The 17,500-nt window shown below is 55.4% G+C and overlaps 6 protein-coding genes across 6 annotated transcripts; 3 read left to right on the forward strand and 3 right to left on the reverse strand.

The window, feature by feature from the left end:
- Nucleotides 1-39: 39 nt before the first annotated feature.
- On the forward strand, nt 40-2,972 carry GUITHDRAFT_109374 (hypothetical protein; the record flags this gene model as incomplete). The annotated part of the gene is made up of 16 exons (XM_005831521.1): nt 40-226; nt 424-517; nt 626-716; nt 765-969; nt 1,019-1,131; nt 1,183-1,291; nt 1,347-1,433; nt 1,484-1,601; nt 1,655-1,724; nt 1,768-1,851; nt 1,950-1,993; nt 2,042-2,125; nt 2,167-2,303; nt 2,344-2,402; nt 2,452-2,497; nt 2,917-2,972. The coding sequence occupies 16 exons, from the start codon at nt 40-42 to the stop codon at nt 2,970-2,972; spliced, it is 1,584 nt and encodes a 527-aa protein (XP_005831578.1).
- On the reverse strand, nt 2,939-4,082 carry GUITHDRAFT_152914 (hypothetical protein; the record flags this gene model as incomplete). The annotated part of the gene is made up of 6 exons (XM_005831522.1): nt 2,939-3,122; nt 3,169-3,487; nt 3,540-3,609; nt 3,737-3,791; nt 3,864-3,919; nt 3,974-4,082. Coding segments are annotated over 6 exons (665 nt in total), but the record flags the coding sequence as incomplete, so codon positions are not given.
- Nucleotides 4,083-5,100: 1,018 nt separating this feature from the next.
- On the forward strand, nt 5,101-7,333 carry GUITHDRAFT_109376 (hypothetical protein; the record flags this gene model as incomplete). The annotated part of the gene is made up of 6 exons (XM_005831523.1): nt 5,101-5,476; nt 6,159-6,206; nt 6,653-6,741; nt 6,947-7,018; nt 7,147-7,196; nt 7,240-7,333. 6 exons carry the CDS (start codon nt 5,101-5,103, stop codon nt 7,331-7,333), a joined length of 729 nt encoding a protein of 242 aa, XP_005831580.1.
- Nucleotides 7,334-9,819: 2,486 nt separating this feature from the next.
- Nucleotides 9,820-10,947, forward strand: GUITHDRAFT_94941 (hypothetical protein). The gene is made up of 4 exons (XM_005831524.1): nt 9,820-10,149; nt 10,284-10,380; nt 10,493-10,638; nt 10,731-10,947. Exons 1-4 carry the CDS (start codon nt 9,832-9,834, stop codon nt 10,929-10,931), a joined length of 762 nt encoding a protein of 253 aa, XP_005831581.1. The 5' UTR covers nt 9,820-9,831; the 3' UTR covers nt 10,932-10,947.
- Nucleotides 10,948-11,015: 68 nt separating this feature from the next.
- Nucleotides 11,016-11,910, reverse strand: GUITHDRAFT_71994 (hypothetical protein; the record flags this gene model as incomplete). Its single annotated transcript, XM_005831525.1, has 4 exons — nt 11,016-11,153; nt 11,209-11,267; nt 11,319-11,448; nt 11,503-11,910. 4 exons carry the CDS (start codon nt 11,908-11,910, stop codon nt 11,016-11,018), a joined length of 735 nt encoding a protein of 244 aa, XP_005831582.1.
- A 1,665-nt stretch (nt 11,911-13,575) lies between these two features.
- GUITHDRAFT_109379 (hypothetical protein) lies at nt 13,576-15,399 on the reverse strand (the record flags this gene model as incomplete). The annotated part of the gene is made up of 3 exons (XM_005831526.1): nt 13,576-13,735; nt 13,784-13,841; nt 13,914-15,399. 3 exons carry the CDS (start codon nt 15,397-15,399, stop codon nt 13,576-13,578), a joined length of 1,704 nt encoding a protein of 567 aa, XP_005831583.1.
- Nucleotides 15,400-17,500: the final 2,101 nt, after the last annotated feature.

Genomic DNA, 17,500 nt, shown 5'->3' on the forward strand with positions numbered 1-17,500 from the left:
GCTGGGGATCAGCTGACCTCGCGCTCTAGGAGGTGGAGGATGTCTCGCAGCTCGATCCTCCTCACCGCGTTGGACACGCTCGTGCCTCCTCCCGCTGACCCTCCAGCCCTTTCCGACTGGCAAACACACTCAACAATGAGCCGGCATGCTCGTCCAGCTACCGGCCAGGAGAGCTGTCTGGTTGGCCCAGGCTGTGAAAGTTCTGATCCTTCTTGCTCTGCTCGTGGTCAGCCGCGCGCCTTGCATGCAACAAGTTCACCTGCTCCTGCTTCTTCGACTCCTGGAGGAGGAGAAGGCGGAGGCGGAGAAGGAGGAGCAGCAGCGGGGGGGGGGGAGGAAGAGCAGCAGCAGCAGCAGCAGCAGCAGCAGCAGGGGGAGGACGAAGCAGGGGGAGGACGAAGAGCTGAACATGATATGTTGTAGGCGGCCATGCAGGCATTGCGCTCAAACTTCGGCACATCTGCGGGCTCAGCATAGCATTGCAGGCCCTCGGTGTGTGTGAGGGGTTCGCTGTTGGGTTTCTTCGTCCCGTTAGGCGCCTACCTGAGCTAACGCGTCCTCCCGGGCACCACAGCAGGTGTTGTCTGTTGATAAGGCCATGATCTAGACTTGATTCCCCAAACAGGGCGTCGCCTGTCGCTTGTAAGATTCATCCGCCACGAGAGATCGATGGTCGGCCGTTGTTTACTGACACAAGCTCGGGTTTCAACCCAGTGGTAAGGCCCCTGACCTGCATCATTTGTTTGCCGTCATGCATCCCGCAGAAAGCAAGTGATTTCATCAAGACCTACTGGCAGAAACATCCCGTGCTGCTGCGAAATGCCTTCCGATTCGAGTCCCCCGTTTCCCCAGACGAGCTCGCCGGCCTGGCTTGTGAGAAGGAGATTTTCTCCAGGATCGTCATCGAGTGGGGGGCGCTGAAAGGTAAAGGAGCTCCGCCAGACAAGCCTTCGTGGGAGATGCTGATGGGTGAGAAGACACGGAGACACATTTCGCATTTCGTTATGATGATGTGCAGGCCCTTTCGAGGAGGAGACCTTTGCGAGCCTTCCCGAGAGCCACTACACGTTGCTGGTCCAGGAAGTGAGCAAGCATGTCCCCGAGGTAGCAGAGTTGGGGAGCAAGTTTCAGGTGCCGCCCAGTCTTCTCCAAGCTGCAAGAGACTGACAACCAACCGCCCAGTTCATCCCTAGCTGGAGGATGGACGATGTCATGATCTCCTACGCAGCGGAGGGAGGTGGGGTTGGCCCGCATGTCGACAACTACGATGTTTTCCTGCTCCAAGGGAAAGGTAGCTCACGCCATCCATCCCAGGGATGATATGACGAAAACCCTTGCGACGGCAGGGAAGAGAAGATGGAGCATATCGGCAAAGACTCTTGCTCCCAAGGACGAGGTCCTGAAGGCTGGGCTGAACCTTCGGATCCTCGAAGGTTGTCTCCGAGATTATTTTCACATCCCCTCTCACCGCCAGATGTTTCAGGCACTTTTGTCAAGGATGAAGAATGGATCCTCGAGCCTGGTGGGCATGGACTGCGACTTGATCCGTCGATTGACCCTGTTCCGAACCATCAGGCGACATCCTCTACCTGCCTCCAAGGGTTCCGTGAGTTCTTCCCCACGCTTCCCTTCGGTGCCATGACGTTGGTAAAAGACATTGGGGAGTGTCCATGGATGATGAGTGCATGACGTACTCCATCGGCTTCCGAGCACCGAACATCCAGGTGCCACATCTTGTTGTCATGCTGGCATGACGCGGTCGGCAAGGACTTGGTCACGGAGTACTCTGCTCATGTCTCAGATCTCTTGGACCCTGATGAGTTCTATCAAGATCCTCACCTCAAACCGCCAGTGAGACCCAGCCGTTTCTAACAAACCCATCGTTTTCCTTCTTCTCCATCCTCCAGCTCCGATTTCACTCCAGCTGTTTAACTCGTCTTTGTTTGCAGGGAGCAGACGCTGCGCGCATCGATGAAGAATCTGTCTCGGATCTGTAAGTCTTCCAGGCATCGCCTGGATTCTGACCCCTCGTGAAACTCAGGTGGAGGCAAGTCGTTGGAGCGTTCTTTGGAGAGGATGCGGACAAATTCCCTCGTTCTTCTTCTGGCGAAGAGAAGTTCAAGAGGTAGTCAGGCAGCAGCTGTGTGCTGGAATGATGTCGAGCAGGTGGCTCGGGGGATACCTAACTCAACCAATGAGGATGCACGACGGAGGGGAGCCGGAGCAGATCGATAGGGAGGAAGCGGTGGCCATTGTCGACGATCTTCTCAGCGGCAACGAGGCCTGCCTGTTTCAAACTGAAGGTACTGTGGATTTTGGGAAGCCTCAACTCAACCGCAGCAGGGATGAAGTTTGTCTGGCTCGCCCTTAGTGACGGAGTCAGCATCTCCGCCAACGGGAAGGTTCAGTTGAACTGAAGGGTGTGCAGCAGAGGTTGACGAGCGTGACCAGAGCTGGGAGCTCCAGGTGGATGGGCAGTTGTCGCAAAAGGATTTGGGTGAGCTGTCTAAGAACATTGCCTTTGCCTTCCCCTCTTCGTTCCCTCCTCCTACTCCTCCTCTTCCTCTTGTTCCTCATGCTGCCTCCTCCGACCTTGCCCTGGCGATGTTGTTGAGTGAACTGCAGAGGAAGGGGCCAGGACAATATGCAACGAACGCAAATTGGATGCTGCAGTCCTTCGACGCTACCTCTCTGCTGATTCACCTTTCCGTGAGATCTCATTCCCAGCCATTGGCTTCACTTTGCCCCCCCCCCTTCTCCTTGCTCCCTCCCTCAATGCAGTCGCTCTAAACCTCTCCTCTCCTTACATCTCCCCTCCCCTCGACTCATCCTCTGTACTCCCCTGTTCTGAATGCTTCTGCTGCCTGCCCACCCCCCAACTTCTCCAACAAGCTTCTCCTGGGTAACGTTTCACAGGGAATGTCATCGAGGACCTCATCGAAGAAGGGTTGCTGTATTGCCCTGAGATGTAACACGACACACTTGTAACACAACAAATCCGTGAGACACCAAATCTGTGAGCATACTTGCGATCGAAACTTTACAAGAGGAGATGGGATCAATTCTCTATCCCATTCCAAGGTTGTTCATCGCAGACTGCTCGATCTTATTGCGCAGGTCACCTTCAAACATGTGTCAGCAGGAGCAACCTGCACTTTGATCCTCTACCTGGCATCGGGCGAAGCTCGTAGGCCGCAACCACGGGCTCCGTCTTGAGTTCGGTGAAGATCCCTTTGAACGCCAGGTAGGTTATCTTGGTCGTGTCGTCGCCATGGTTGGAGTCGATAAGCAGAGTGAGGATACGAACGCGGTTGAACTTGGACACTTTGAACATGTGTTCCGCGTCGGGGGGGTTGTCCCTCGCCAGCTCCCACGTCTGAAGCGCCGGCAGGTTGGACACGTTGTCAAAGTCGATGTCGTCTCTGTTGATGTATGCTTTGATCCTGCATGGCCCGCTGTCTCCTGCCCCTGATCCCAGGCTGAAGGCCTGCAGCAACCTGAGTCGCCATGTGCAAGGCAGGGGAGGGTCAGTAAGAAACCTTGAGCTTCACGCTGCCTGTGAAGGGGATATTGATTAGGATCTGCTCGTCAGCGTCGCTCTCCAGCCATCTGAGGATAGAGAAGCAGCTCGTTCAGTCACAGGGATCATTTGCATCCTGCTCCTGCTCCTGCTCCTGCTCCTGCTCCTGCTCCTGCTCCTGCTCCTGCTCCTGCTCCTGCTCCTCCTTTCGGTCACCTGGTGGTGTCGAACCTCTGATCGAAGGGTTTGATCGCATGAAGGATGCCGTGATCTGAGAGTGAGGTTTCAGAGCCCTTAAGGCTCCTCCCACCTCCCTCCTCCCTCCTCCCTCCTCGGATCTCACCAGGGGACGCGTTCAGTGCCCGCACGTTCACCGTATCGATGCTGTCGTACAACCACCTTCCACGTGCATCAGTTACCAGGGCTTCTCACAGGCTCGCTTCCTCCTCTTGCCTCTCATCAACTGATTCCAGCATATCCTTGTGCTCTTGTTCGCAATCATGGCCGTGCCCATGACCGTGCGAGTGGCCGTGGCCGTGCCCATCGCCATCGCCATGCATCTGGTAGTTCAAACCGCATCAAAAACAAATGCCTCTCAGTCTCGTCCCGATGGCGCTCGCACAACATGAGACATGATCGTCTGACATAATGCTTTCTCATCTTGAGGAACAGGAGGTGCGAGCTCATCGCTCCTCATCTTCTCCAGCTCCTCCCTCTCACACATCGTACACGTCGAGTGCTGTCAAGCTTTGTCCTGCTCGCCTCCCGTCACCTCCCCTCGTCTCCTCTAACTCCCACTTCATCCTTCCCTCCCCCACTGCCCCTCTTATCCCTCATAGTCTTCCTCCTCCTCTCTCCCGGCTCCTCCTCTCTTCCTCCCATGCCCCCGCCCCCCTTTCGCGCATTGGCCTGCATGCCGCCGCAGGGAATGCCTTGCTGTCTTTTTTGTAGGCAAGTGTATGAACTAATATTTTATTGCTGTCCTTTCAATTATAATAATGGCGTACTGAGGCGGATTGTAAATTTATCCAGGGATAGTGACATGGAGCGAACTTGGACATCGTAGGCGTGTCCTGTTGGAAGTCGAGAGGGGAGGAGGGAAGAGGGAGAGGAGGAGAGTCAGCAGAGAGGAGGAGACGGGAGGAGAAGACAGAACAGGACATGAGAGACGGGAAGGAGGAGGAGGGGGAGGGGAGGGGGAGGGGGTTGTGATGTGAGGTAGAGTGTAGGACCAGATGCGGCGAGGTAACAAGTTCTGCTCGAGTATCAGAAGAGAGCGAGGGAGGAGGAAGGAAGAAGATAGTCAAAGGAAGCTCTCAGCATCATGGCTCCGGCCCTGAGATAGTCAGCTCAGCATGCAGAGCAGGAGGAGAGGTCTGCTTCTCCCCTTGCAACTGCTCTCAAGTATCCTCCTCGTTTCCTCCATGTCGGCGACTCATCGTGCCGGCAATGGGGAGACGACAGGGATCTCGGTGGGGATCCTGACACAAGGGGCCTTCTGGAAGGGCCTGTTCCGTGACGCCGAGATCGTAGCATGGGGTAAGAGAAGCTGCAGCTCCGAACGTGACCTGAGCGCTGCCATGGTTGCAGGACTGAGCGCAAACAGGGGGAAGGACTCCAGCATCAGCACCTCCATCTTCTACACGAGGTGGTTCAAGGACGCAGAGGCCGGTGTGAGAGATGAAGGGACGTACAAGGCTGATGCCCTCGACGAAGGGGCCAGGGGGACTCTGCTGTTTGACCTGGCGGTGCCTGAGGGGACGGACATGAAGGGCTGGCTGGGATCGTTGGACGTCTTCATCTCCTTCGAGTCTCCCCTCCTCGCCATCTTCCAGCTCGCCGAGCGGCTGCGCGTCCGCAGGTCGATCCTCGTTCTCAACATCGACTGGTCCTGTGCCAAGGAGATCCGGCGGATCTCGGAGGTCCCGAACCTTCAGTTCTGGGTCAAGGGGCCGGGTAGCGAGCGAGCCATCAGGGAGGTGTTGGGAGGGGGAGATGTGAAGGAGGAGAGGGAGAGAGAGCAGGAGAGGGAGAGAGAGCAGGAGAGGGAGAGAGAGCGGGAGAGGGAGGAGGGAGCGAGATGTAGAACAATCGAGCGGGAGAAAGTTTTCAGGGTTCCCTGGACTATTCCTGATCCCATTGTCCAAGTGAGAGAGCCCAACGCTGCAGGAGGAGGAGGAGGCGGATCGCCGGTCACTTTCCTGATGATCGTGGGGATGGGAGGCGTGCAGAGCAGGAGGGGGGTCGATGTTGCGCTGAGGGCGTTCCACCGAGCGATGGAGCTGGTAAGAGGAGAGGAGGAGGATGGCGAGGAAGGAGAGGGAGGGAGATGTTGGAATGGAGAGAGGACAGGACAGGACAGGACAGGACAGGACAGGACAGGACAGGACAGGACAGGACAGGACAGGACAGGACAGGAGGAAAGCTGGGAGGGCGGGCGGACGGGCGGGTGGGGGAGATGGTGGCTGCGCGGGAAGGATGTAGCCAGAGGAGGGCAGAATGACAAGATTGATTTCTGTGGCAGGCTGGGGATAAACTGAATGCTCATTTCCTGCTGTCCTCCACTCTCTTTCCCTTCCCGGTTGACTCTCCTTGGACCGAAGGAAGAGAAAGAAGCGGCTGAAAGCTGCTGGTGCAGGTGGAGGAGCAGCTACTGGAACATACCAACGTGTCTGTCGTGTACCAGGTAACAGGGATAGAGGAGGAGGAGGAGGAGGAGGAGGAGGAGGAGGAGGAACAGCAGCAGCAGCAGCAGCAGGAAAGGGGGGGGGGGGAAGAGGTTTTGAAGGCCGAAAATCATGCTCTGCCAAGGTCCATGCAAGAGAAGAATTGTCGGAGCTCCTGGCTGAAGCAGATGCTGTGCTCTACCCCAGCAGGTCCTCTCTCCCCTCTCCTCTCTCCTCCCTCCTCTCTCCTCTCTCCTCCTCCCTCCTCCTCCTTTGCCTCCTCTCGTTCTCCCCCGTCTGTCTCATCCTTCATCGGAGTGTTTCAAGGTGGGAAGGGTTCGGCTTATCTATGATGGAGGCCCTCCATGCAGGTGTGTAGGAGGAGAGAAGGTGCGATGAGGGCAGGTCGGCAGCGTCGCCGTTGGTGGAGCCGAGCAAGCAAGCAGACTGTGACAGTTTGTACCAGGGGTTCCGGTTTTGGCCACGGACGGCTGGCCGATGAACGAAGTCGTGACGGACAACGTGAACGGATTGCTGCTGAAGGCAGCCTACATGGTCGCCTTGACTGCAACCTCCTCCTCCATCCTGCTTGTTCATTTTCGCTCCTCCTCCCTCCTCCCTCCCTCCCTCCCTCCCTCCCTCCCTCCTTCCTTCGCTTCCGTTCTTCTCGCCGTCCTCCCTCTTGCTGCTCCAATCCTTGTATCCGCTTCTCCTCCCCTTTCCCTGTCCTTGCTCGATCTCTGACGAACTGTTGTCCCAGGGAAACTTCTTTGCTGATGATCACAAGTGCACCATACAAGAGTTTGCTGAGGATTCATGCAAAGAGATGATGGTAGACGCGGCGACATGTCCTCGTTCAACTCATTCGCTCTTCACTCTTCTCCTCTCCTCTCCTCTCCTCTCCTCTCCTCTCCTCTCCTCTCCTCTCTTCCCTTCTGCTCCTCACACTCCCTCCTCCAGGGTCCACACTGGGAAGTAGACGTGGAGGACATGGCGCGTGCGATCGTGAGGTAGAGGAGGAGAAGCGAAGTCGAGGACGCGATCATGCCGCAGGTTCTCGACCGATGAGGAGCTGAGGAGGAGGCTGAGTGCTCCCCACCCGCACGTGCTGCTGTCTCGTCAGTTTGCGTTCATGAACACCATGTGAGGAGTGGCGAGGAGGGGAGGGGAGGGGAGGAGAGGGGGGGATAGGAAAGAGGAGGGAGAGGAGCTACTGGGAGGGTAGGGTTGGGCGGCGGCGGCGGCGGAGGAGGAGGAGGAGGAGGAGGAAGGGGAGGGAGAGCGGGAGGAGGTGCGTAAATTTGAGACAAGTGGTAGACAATCGCTGGTGAGGGAGGATCGTCGTCCTAGGAGCATCGTCCTCCACCTTCACACGGAGGCGAAATCGAATACAGTAGAGGCAGAGACGAAGCTTGTTGACAGGCTGCACGAGGGTCTGCAAGCTTTCGGGTTCGCAACAAGGAGGAGGAGTGAAGGTAAGTGGAGGTCTGCGAGGAGCGCGAGCCATGACGGAAGCTGTGAAGTTGGGGAGGAGGACGGCGCGTGCTCGGACCTCCTGCTTATCGTCGCGGCGCCTCCCTCCAACAAGGAGGACTGTGGTGCCCTGCTACGGAGCTTGACGACATGGACGAGGAGAGCAGAGGAGCAGCAGCGGGGAAGGAGAGGACCAGTAATCATGGTACAGTCGGGGGGAGGGGAGCGGGAGGGGTCGTGGGCCGACTGTGGTGGTCTTCACAACCATCTTGATGCCCTGTTCGTGGAGGAAAAGGCAAGAGCACAGGACGTCTGCTCCTTCTCTCTCCCCAACGTATCTGCTCCCCCTTCCCACCAAGTCGCGGAGCTTCTCGCACTCTCCTCGCTGCAGGTTTCAGCATGTGCAGGAGCAGGCAGGAGTGGTCAAAAGCATGACAGCAGCGAGATGGAAGACGAGGACGAGGACGATGAGCAGGAGCAGGAGCAGGAGCAGGAAAGAGTTTCAAGATTGCTCAGAGGCGTGGACGGGAGGGAACGGAGAGTCCAGAAAGCAGCCATTCTCAAGCTCCTTTCATGGAGGCTGTTCGATCAGGTGGTGGGCAAGTTGGATGAATTCTTCCTCAAGGAGGTTGGAAACGGAACAAGCTGGCATGTGTCGAGAAGAGAGTTGAAAATGCTGAGAGCGACAACCTCGTCGCTTCTCAGGTGATCTCACCTCAACTACCTCCTCCACTCCTCTCCTGTTCCCTCTTCTCCTGTCCCCCGCTCTCCCTTCCTCTCCTCGCTTCTCCTCCTCTTGCTCTCTTCTGTCCCCCACCCCCTCGTATCTCCCCCAACTCTTGACTCAGCTTCGATCAGGTCATGCAAGATGGAAGAAGCATCACGGCTCGAGGCTCTCACCTCTCGCATCGTGCCCCGTCAGCTCTCCCCCTGCGCTCTGTCTCTGCTGCAAGACCACGCGATGGTCCAGACATTCTTTTTCCGGCTCCAGGTGAGGATAATCTTCCTTCTCCTTCTCCTTCTCCTCCTCCTCCTCCTCCTCCTCCTCCTCCTCCTCCTCCTCCTCCTCCTCCTCCTTTCCTCCCTCCTCCTCCTCCTTCATGTCGTCCTCGCCCTCCTCGTCCTCGTCCCCGTGATTCTCTCCCCTTCGCCCTCCTCCCCCACCACCTCCTCCTCTGCCTGCAGTAACTAGGAACGAGCAGCGGACCTTGGGCCCGACGTGTATCAGAAGACTCCAGCAGGTCTGGAGCAGGAAGCGTCTTTCCCGTCCCAGCATCGCAGAGATTCTCTGTCGCGAGTACACTGAGTGAGGCCCGGCGGATGGCACGGCGGTGCACGGCAAATCAACTTAAAAGTTAACTAGTAACTTAGTAATAGCGCTGCCGCGCTGGCGGCTTTCTGAGGCGGAGTGAACACTGACAGTATTGAGCCCTTTTTCAGCAGCAATCTCTCATCTCTTTTACTCAAGCGACAGCCCTGACTCAGGCTTGAATCGAGCCTGCCAGCCTGTGAGTCACGCTTGGCCCGGCCCCCGGGGCCTCGGCGGAGGCCGCGAGTCTCAGCCGAATTCTTACTAGTGCTAGCAGCCCTCTGAAATCTTACTAGCAGCCCTCTGAAATCTTACTAGAAGCCCTCTGAAATCTTACTAGCAGCTCTCTGAAATTGTACTGGCAGCTCTCTGAAATTGTACTAGCAGCCCTCTGAAATTTTACTAGTAGGACCTCGAATTGAGTTCCGGGGCGGATCTTCGACAAAGAGGTGCCAGTTTATAAGTACCACCCCACCTACTCCCGGTGTACCGTTTTCCTTGCCAAGTTGGTAGTCCTGGATGCTGAGTCAAATCGAGGGGTACAAGAGAGTCAGTAACGGGGTAGGGGTCGTACTTTTGGTCTAGTGTAGGGTGCTGCACTTTGTTTCATGGGGTGCTTCTCGAACTACCCTACCCCCACTCTTTCCCAGAAAATTCACCGGTACTACAATTGCTCCTGCAACTTCTGGTCCCCTTCTACCGGTAGTACTGAGTACCCCATATTTTATCACAAAATACCCCACCAAGTTCCCTTTCAAGGGGCGGTCGCATCTGAAGTTTTGGAAAGGAAGGGTAGGTCATGTACCCCTACCCCCTGTTTCTAGCACCCGATACCCAGCAGGTTCCATCTTGTCGTCCGATCCATGCAGCGACACGCAGCGGTGATGGGCGCGGCGGGCGCGTTGGGAACGACGATGATGAAAACCCTGCGAGCCAGAGGATGGCGGGTCGTAGGTATCGACAGCAAGCAGGTCGTTGATGGCTTGAGAAGGCCGCCTGTGGGCATGGAGGCTGGAGTCATGTGGAATGTAGTGGTACCAACCAACGGGTCGAATCCGTCGGAGCAAAAGAAGCATGTTCTCGGAGAAATGAAGTTGATGGGGTTCGGAAACGAAGAAGGGCAGAAAAAGCTCGATGCCGTGTTGTGCTTCAATGGCGGGTTTGCGATGGGTAACGCCTCGGTGAGCCTGACGTAGCAGTAGCAAGTTGCAACCTCCGATCGCATGCCCCCTCTTGCATGCAGGAGGCAGGATTCCTCCCTCCAGCATCCCGTATCAAGGACTTGTCTTGTTGCTGAACACTTTCCTTTCTTCAGTGCGACGATCTCCTGGTGTCCGTGGAGAAGATGTACGGATCCATCCTTGTGCCGTCCTTCCTCGGAGCCAGTCTCGCGGCCACCTTCATGCGCCCCGGTGCCCTCTCCCCTACTCCCCTTCCGCCCCACCCATCCAACAACCCATTCCCTCCCCTTTCTTCCCATTTCACCTAACGTTGAGGCCACGTGTGATGAATCCTCTTGCTCAGGCTCTCTCTTCCTCCTGTCCGGAGCCCTTGCTGGAGGAAACGTCCCGACCCCTCGGATCCTCGCTTACGGCAGCGCCAAGGCTGCTGTCCATCACCTGGTGAGGAGCCTCAGCCACGAGACCTCGGGCCTGCCCGACGGAACTAAGGTGAGCGAGAAAGACTATCTCCTCCTCTTCCCTCCTCCGCCTTCTTGTCTGCCTATCGGGCCTGCAAGCGTCTTTGATGACGTCGCCGGCAGGTGATTGGGATCGCGCCGGACATCCTCGACACTGAGACGAACCGAGTCTCCATGCCCAACACTCCGCGAGATAACTGGACGCCGTTGGGCGACCTGGCCAACAAGGTCTGCGACTGGGCCGAGAGTCCTCAAATGTGCACTTCCGGAACCATCTACAAGGTGATCACATCCCCCTCGGGTACGACCTACGATGCCTTGTGAACAGCAACAGACATTCATGGACAGGGCAAGTGGGGGGAAGGAGGAAGGAGGATGAGGTTTGAGGACAAGGTAGAATCGTCGGAGCTATTGCACAGGGCCGTTGCGGATCCAGTAGTTGGCTGCCCACTTCTCGCCCACGATAGGGTCGCAACCGCCGTGCAGGCTGGTGTGATCGAGCTCCCCGTGTGTGTGGCCGTGAGGCTTCATGAGGTAGAAGATGACCTGCGTGAGATGGTGTGACTATACAACAAGTAAAGGATGAAAACACTCGGCTAACCGCGCTCCCCCGCACCGGCTTGACTTTGATGCTCGACTCCACTGCGTTCTCGCAGGGTCCTGCGCACACCAGTCAGCATCTCTGCCAGCTCCCGGCACCTGCTGGCCCACCCCAACTTTGAATCTTGTGATGCTCTTCCGCAGAGGTGTTGCCGAAGGGAAAGATAGTTTCTCCTCCCTTCTCCACAGATGTCAGGTAGAAGAAGACTGTCACCAGCCTGTTGTGGCCGCTGCTCCACCGCTTGTCACCTGGAAAACGATATCAGTGATCGCCGTGGCAAGTCCAGGGCTGCACACCTGGATACATCTTGGGGTCGAAGAAGTCGTAATGCACATGGTAGTGCTGCTTGAAGGTGTACTTGAGGACCTGCATGTCCTCCGCGTACGACATCGGGATGCGGATGAGCTCCTCCACCCTCTGACGAATCTTTGCGACGATCGGAACCTTCTTGTCCATGAGCCAGGCTGTCTCGGACGTTCGGACTTCGTCTTTCACTTTCTCTTCCCCGTTGGATTGGTCCCCTTGCTTCAGCACCGTCGATGGTGCAAGGAGCGGTGTCGCGGTCTTGATGATCTCCTCGCACTCCTCGGCGCTAAGGAAGTTTTCCACCACGAACAGACGGGGGGTGGAGGACAGGCGCTTGACCTCCACGGTCCTAGAGGAAGGAGGTAGGGGGACTACAAACTTCTCGCCTGACACCATGAGGAGGGTCAGGAACGTCTCAGCAGGTCCCTGGACTCTCAACGGAAGGGATGAGACCTGGAATGTCTGAGGGGTAGAAGAAGATCTCGTTGTCTACGAGGATGAATGCCTTGCTGGGCAGGCCCGAGAAAGACTTGACAATGCTGCCCTCTCGCGTCCGAATGATCAATTTGTCGTGGACTTCGGCTGACTTGACGATCGCTAGCTGTTGTCGAGGGTGAGCTCACAACGATATCAGTCAGAGGGACAGCTCACCGCTTTGATGATGTCTTGCACAAACGCATTCCATGAGGCAACTTTTGGATTCACCTGCCAAACGTTTTACCAGGACATGCTACTTGAAGCTCCCCCTCCGATCACCTCCATGGTCAAGGTAGGTTTCTCCATCATGCTCTCCCAGATCCTGTAAAACCGATAGATCTTCTTGTTCTTGCTCGAGGCAGACAACGAGAAGGTGCTGTTTCCTGTAAGCAAGCTTGACAAAAGTACGGTTGGAAACAAAACTCTCACCATAGTTGCGGAAGATCTGTTCCGACGATAATCTTGGGGGATGAATCAGGTGCTCTGGAAGCTTGTCAAGTCTTGTTTCTCGTATCAGGTCTATCTCTCGCAGGACACGGCCAGCTGTCATGCGCCAAGTCATCAGCTCCACGTTCAAGGAGCTCCTCAAGAACCTTTCTCGCCGGGTATGTCCAATTTCGATGTGATAATGTCTTCTGTCAACATGAAAAGCATCTGTATTGATGTGAAACTGAAGTTTCGGCTATTCACATGAACCTTTCCGTCCACCAGATGTTTCTGCACCGCCAAGGCAAAGTCTTCAAATCCTGTCATCGGCCATGACCAGTCAACACCAGGGATCTCCCGACGCTTCTCACCTATCCTCCTGGCCCATGCTTCGACATCTTCTACTGTCCATAGAATTGGCGACAGGTTGTGAAGGGCAAAGGAATCGCTGATAGAATGTCCAGCATGCGAATTTCCCTGCTTCCGTGCGAGTATCCAGGAACCAAAGTAAACGATTAGAAGGAGGGCAAGGATGATGAGGGGGAGGGCTAGTTTGATATCCAACAACACAACTGTTCGGTTCTTGTGCTTGCGGAAGCCGAAGATCTGGACCAGCACATGTCAGCCTCCGCAGGCCTTCACACGCTCGCCTCTGATCTATCTTCGACTCGTTCTAGGCTGACGGCATGGCAGAGACGAAAGCAGGTACATTCGCAAACCATCTCCTCTCTCCCTCATCGATGCTCTTCCTCTACTCGCGCCGGAACGTACCGGCACAGCCGACGCCATGGTTCCTACGAAGCGCCTCAACCCTACTGACCGCCACTGACCGCCTGAAAAAGCTGACGGGGACTGAGCTGGATGATTTGCCTGTGAGAAGTGACCGGGGGGTGGCCGCGGGTGCCGCCGGCCTGGCCGGCCCGCCGGCCGGGCGGGGTTGACGCCGGACGGCCGGGCCGCGGGCTCAGTCTCACGAGTCCGTTAGGCTGAGCCGCATCTGGGACGATGCCGCAGTGCCATCATAGTACTGTGACTGCCGCACTGGCGGTGACCAACTGCCAAAGACTGTTTACATTTGAGAACCAGGCTGAAAATTTTCTACGATAGTTTACAAATCCTAGCCTGACAGTTCAGTACTAAAAAGTTCAGCTGAAAGCCTTAAAGATCCTTCTTTTCAGCCAGCAAGAGTCTTCGAGCCATGCGATGGAGAACTCGCCATGCTGTTTTCAGGCAGCAAAGAATCCGGATGGACCACGTCCCGGCTCCAAGAGTCGACAACAGGATGGATTCTATCTTCGCCCTACGGATACCACTCCACCTGCCAAGTGAGTTAGCAGACATTGAAGTACTCAAGAATGAATCAAACCGTCGCGTGCTTTCTGCCGCCTTACCCTCTGGATGCTCGTACATGGATTGGTATGGTTCTGCAGGAAATCAATTGTGAGAAAAGCACTTGAAAGCGAATTCGGAGAAGACAGCGTTCGAGATCGACTTACCTTCAATTCTGTTCGTACAGACTGTCAATGCGGGAGCCTTCTGCACACCGCCAGCTGTAGGAGGGACTTCGACCGGAGATACCCTTCGATTCATAAGTGCATCGGTTTCAATCTGGAGAGTGCCCCCATATCTGGTTTCTATCTCGTTCACCTCAAAGAATCTTGGGAGCTCCTTCTCGATCTCATGGTTGCGCAGGAAAATCAATTTCGACTTGGTCTCCTCGCTCAGCAACGGCTTCCCGAATTCAAACAACTGCTTCGTCACCCAGTTCACAGGGAAAACAAAACAGCGAATCAAGTTCTCAGGATAGTTTTGTTGCAGTGTTCCCACGAATTCCAAGAAACAGAGGTTCTCAAACGTCGAAAGGCTTGTCCCAGTGCAATCGAAGAGAAAGTTGATCCCATCAGCGTCGGGATTGACAGCCCTTGCTCTCTCGATCATACAGATGAGATATCTTGCAACCCTCTCCGGTTTCCGACCCTTAGCCTTGGCAATGTGCCAAGTACAGCTGGGTCGGTTGCACCTGTCCAGCCCGCTGACGTACAAGTCTCTGTCTGCATCAAAATCCTCCCAGTCTTCGTTTTGGATATCGTTGATACCTTCATCGTATCTCCACCGGAGGTGCTTCAACAAGCGCTCGGTTGTCTGCTGAACGTCCATCGGAGGCTTGCTGCTACGCAGCCATCGCAGGACGAAGGCTTTCCGACGAATCATCTCTTCACTTGCCCTCACATGCAGACGATGAGGCAACATGTCCATTCCTAACAAGTTGTCCCGTACCGTCTCCCACGTTTGTGGTGCAGCGGATTCGTATTGTTCATGGCTAAGATGCATACTCGAGGAGCATTTTGATTCACTTAGGCTAGCAGTCAGAAGCGAACCGTTCGATGCCTCAACAGGCCTTGTCGGGCTCCCTTCTTCTGGTAAACTCGTCAAGTCAAACTCCGGCTCATTCTTGAAAATATTAACTAAGTGCCCGGACAATTGTTCCGAGGATTGTCTAATGGCATCCATGGCAGTTGAGGTATTCTGTACAATAGCATCAACAATATCGTCCCGAGCCTTAGAGTTCTTCAGTTCTTCCTTTGAAGAACCATCGATGGAATGATGCTTTTCGCGCATTCCCCGAAATATATGATCTAGGAATTGATTTTGTATTGTTGGTTGATTCAACCCACATCTGACGCAAAGAGCGTCGTCCCAATATGGAAGACATTTTGCATATCCACCGCACTGTTCGACATTGTCGCAGGGGCAGCAGGTCTTTCCACAACTGAAGCATCTGAAGGAATTCTTTCGCAGCAGCCTTCGCTCCTGAAAGAGGTGCATGGAATATCGATGGCACCAAGAGCACACCGCCTCGCTCAGAATCTCAACTTGTTCATCAGCTTGGGCGGGGTTGATCTCCATTGTTTTGTCTTCGTGAGCAAACTCCATCCCTCTCCCCTCCATGCTCCCTATCTCTTCTCCAACGAGCATTCCCATTCCCTGACGACTGCTAGCCCACCCCTTTACCGCTACCCACCCCACCCTGCACCCCACCCTCTTCAATTCTGACCGCCCCCTTGTCACCGTCCCATTACATATCAGAGTACCCCTACTTTTCCTTACACAACAGCAGACTACCCCTCCCATCCACGGTCCAAACTCCGAGGCTGTGAGGCATGTTCCGCATGACACCGACCTCTTCCACTACCCCTCACCCCCAGTTTCCCCTTCTACTACCCCTCTATCCCGTCCCCCCCAGAGACTCGCTACACCTTCAACCCATTCCTCATAGACTCAAAAGTACCCCTCGAGACAGCCATATATTCGCCACCGCTGTCAATTTCGAAGCATGGGACTAAACTTTCTTGTTCAAATTTAAACATTCAGAAGTAAACTTCTGAGACTCATAAAAACAACTACACCCGGTGGTGCTCTCCCCTAGACTTTACTCAAAGTTAAGTTAAAAATCCGATGATTCACCGACAGCGGCCGCGCCGGGCCCGGGCCGCGCCCGGGCCGGCCCGGGCCGCGCCCGGTGCTGAGGGCCGATCACTACGGGCGGCGGCGGAGGCGGCGGCGGGCCGCACACCGTGCCGTACCGTACGGTGGTACGGTACGGTACTCTATACTGGATCTTTAACTTAACTTTGAGTAAAGGACGGTATCAGTGGTTCGCCGTTGCACCGGGCCGCGGTTGCCAGAGTGGCGCGGCTTGGTCCGACCGGATCGGACTCAGTCGAACCGCCGGGGGGCCCGGGGAGCCTGAGTCTCGCTCCGGGATCAAAGTTCTCAGCCTGGCCCGGCTGACCCGGCCTCACTGACAAACCGACTGCCTCGTGTGACAGGCTGAGTGAGTGGTGACCGCGGCCGGGGTGGCACTGCACTAGCACTAGGGCCGCCTCTTTACTCAAAGGGCCACTCCGAGTGGCTCGGACCGTGAACCGCAGGGCCCACTGAGAGTCACTGAGGCGGCGGCACGGCGCCGGGCGCCGCGGCCGCGGGGGCGGCACGGCGTCTGGAAATTTCGTCTGGTATCACCCCCTGCTTCTCCTCAAATGGTGTAATGGTGGGTGGGGTGGGGTAATCATACCTGATGGTTACAGGCTAAAACTATTCTTTTAGAGAAACCATACAGTACCCCATGTTTTCTCATTTGAATGTAGGGTAAGGCAAATGTCAGCATGGATGCGAGTAACATCATCCGTGCAGGTGCTGACATTCGATGTGACAACACGGATCTGTCACGAATCGACGCGCTCCACTCGTCGCAAGGTACTGGAAATTTTATGTCAGCAGCTATACGACATGACGGAGGCTGACTCCGGTACGCGCGGCAGGTCATGGGAAATCATCTCGTGTCGAATTGAGAGATCTCTTTAATTATTTACAATTCATCACATATTTTGAAAGCAAAGGAGAGATATGTTTGAAAATTTGGAAAGATCTGGTTGTACCAGCTTGTGGATTGCTGGTACCGTCCGCCTCCTTCCTTTTCACAGTCTAATTCTTTGATTCATATTTGAACTTTCTGATTCAATTTTCAATTATTGTACAAGAAAATTTGAACCATGTGTTTCGTCATGCCTGGCTTTACCCTTGCACCTGCGCGGAAATAACAACGGTTCAAAGACACTTCCTGAAAGGAAGCGATGTCTATCCATAAAGCACTTTTTCGATGTGCCTGCCGACTTCGGCATGCTTTCTCGATGATTCTGTCCGCTTCAAGCAAAAAATCAAAAAGTCGAAACAATGCATTAGCGGATCGATTCAGCTTTCATTCCATTGAAACCATCAAGGAACCGTCGCTATGTAGGGTGGGAGTAACGTGATGCCGGCTAAATGATTGTTGCTTGTCCACGTACCCCTCACGGACCGCCTGGACACATGACTCCGTGCCGGCCTGTAAGGGAGTGGGCGGGCAGGGGGGCGGGTGGGGAGGGAGGGTGGAAGTTCCTCTAGGGTGCACAAAGTAGAGGGTGGGTCATGAGAATTGAAGGGGTGGGGGGTTTACAGTCGCTTGTTGAACAGCTTGATTCGCACGATGAACGGTCGATACAGGTAGGTAGGGGTACAAGGATACATATCATGGCTTATCATA

This window comes from Guillardia theta (genome assembly GCF_000315625.1).
Source record: "Guillardia theta CCMP2712 unplaced genomic scaffold GUITHscaffold_39, whole genome shotgun sequence".
In the NCBI taxonomy this organism is placed as follows: domain Eukaryota; class Cryptophyceae; order Pyrenomonadales; family Geminigeraceae; genus Guillardia; species Guillardia theta.

Coding starts and splice junctions, on each gene's coding strand:
- GUITHDRAFT_94941 (XM_005831524.1), top strand. CDS start 9,832: ATGCAGCGACACGCAGCGGTGATGGGCGCGGCGGGCGCGTTGGGAACG. Junction 10,381..10,492: donor GGCCACCTTCATGCGCCCCG/GTGCCCTCTCCC, acceptor CCTCTTGCTCAG/GCTCTCTCTTCCTCCTGTCC. Junction 10,639..10,730: donor GCCTGCCCGACGGAACTAAG/GTGAGCGAGAAA, acceptor CGTCGCCGGCAG/GTGATTGGGATCGCGCCGGA.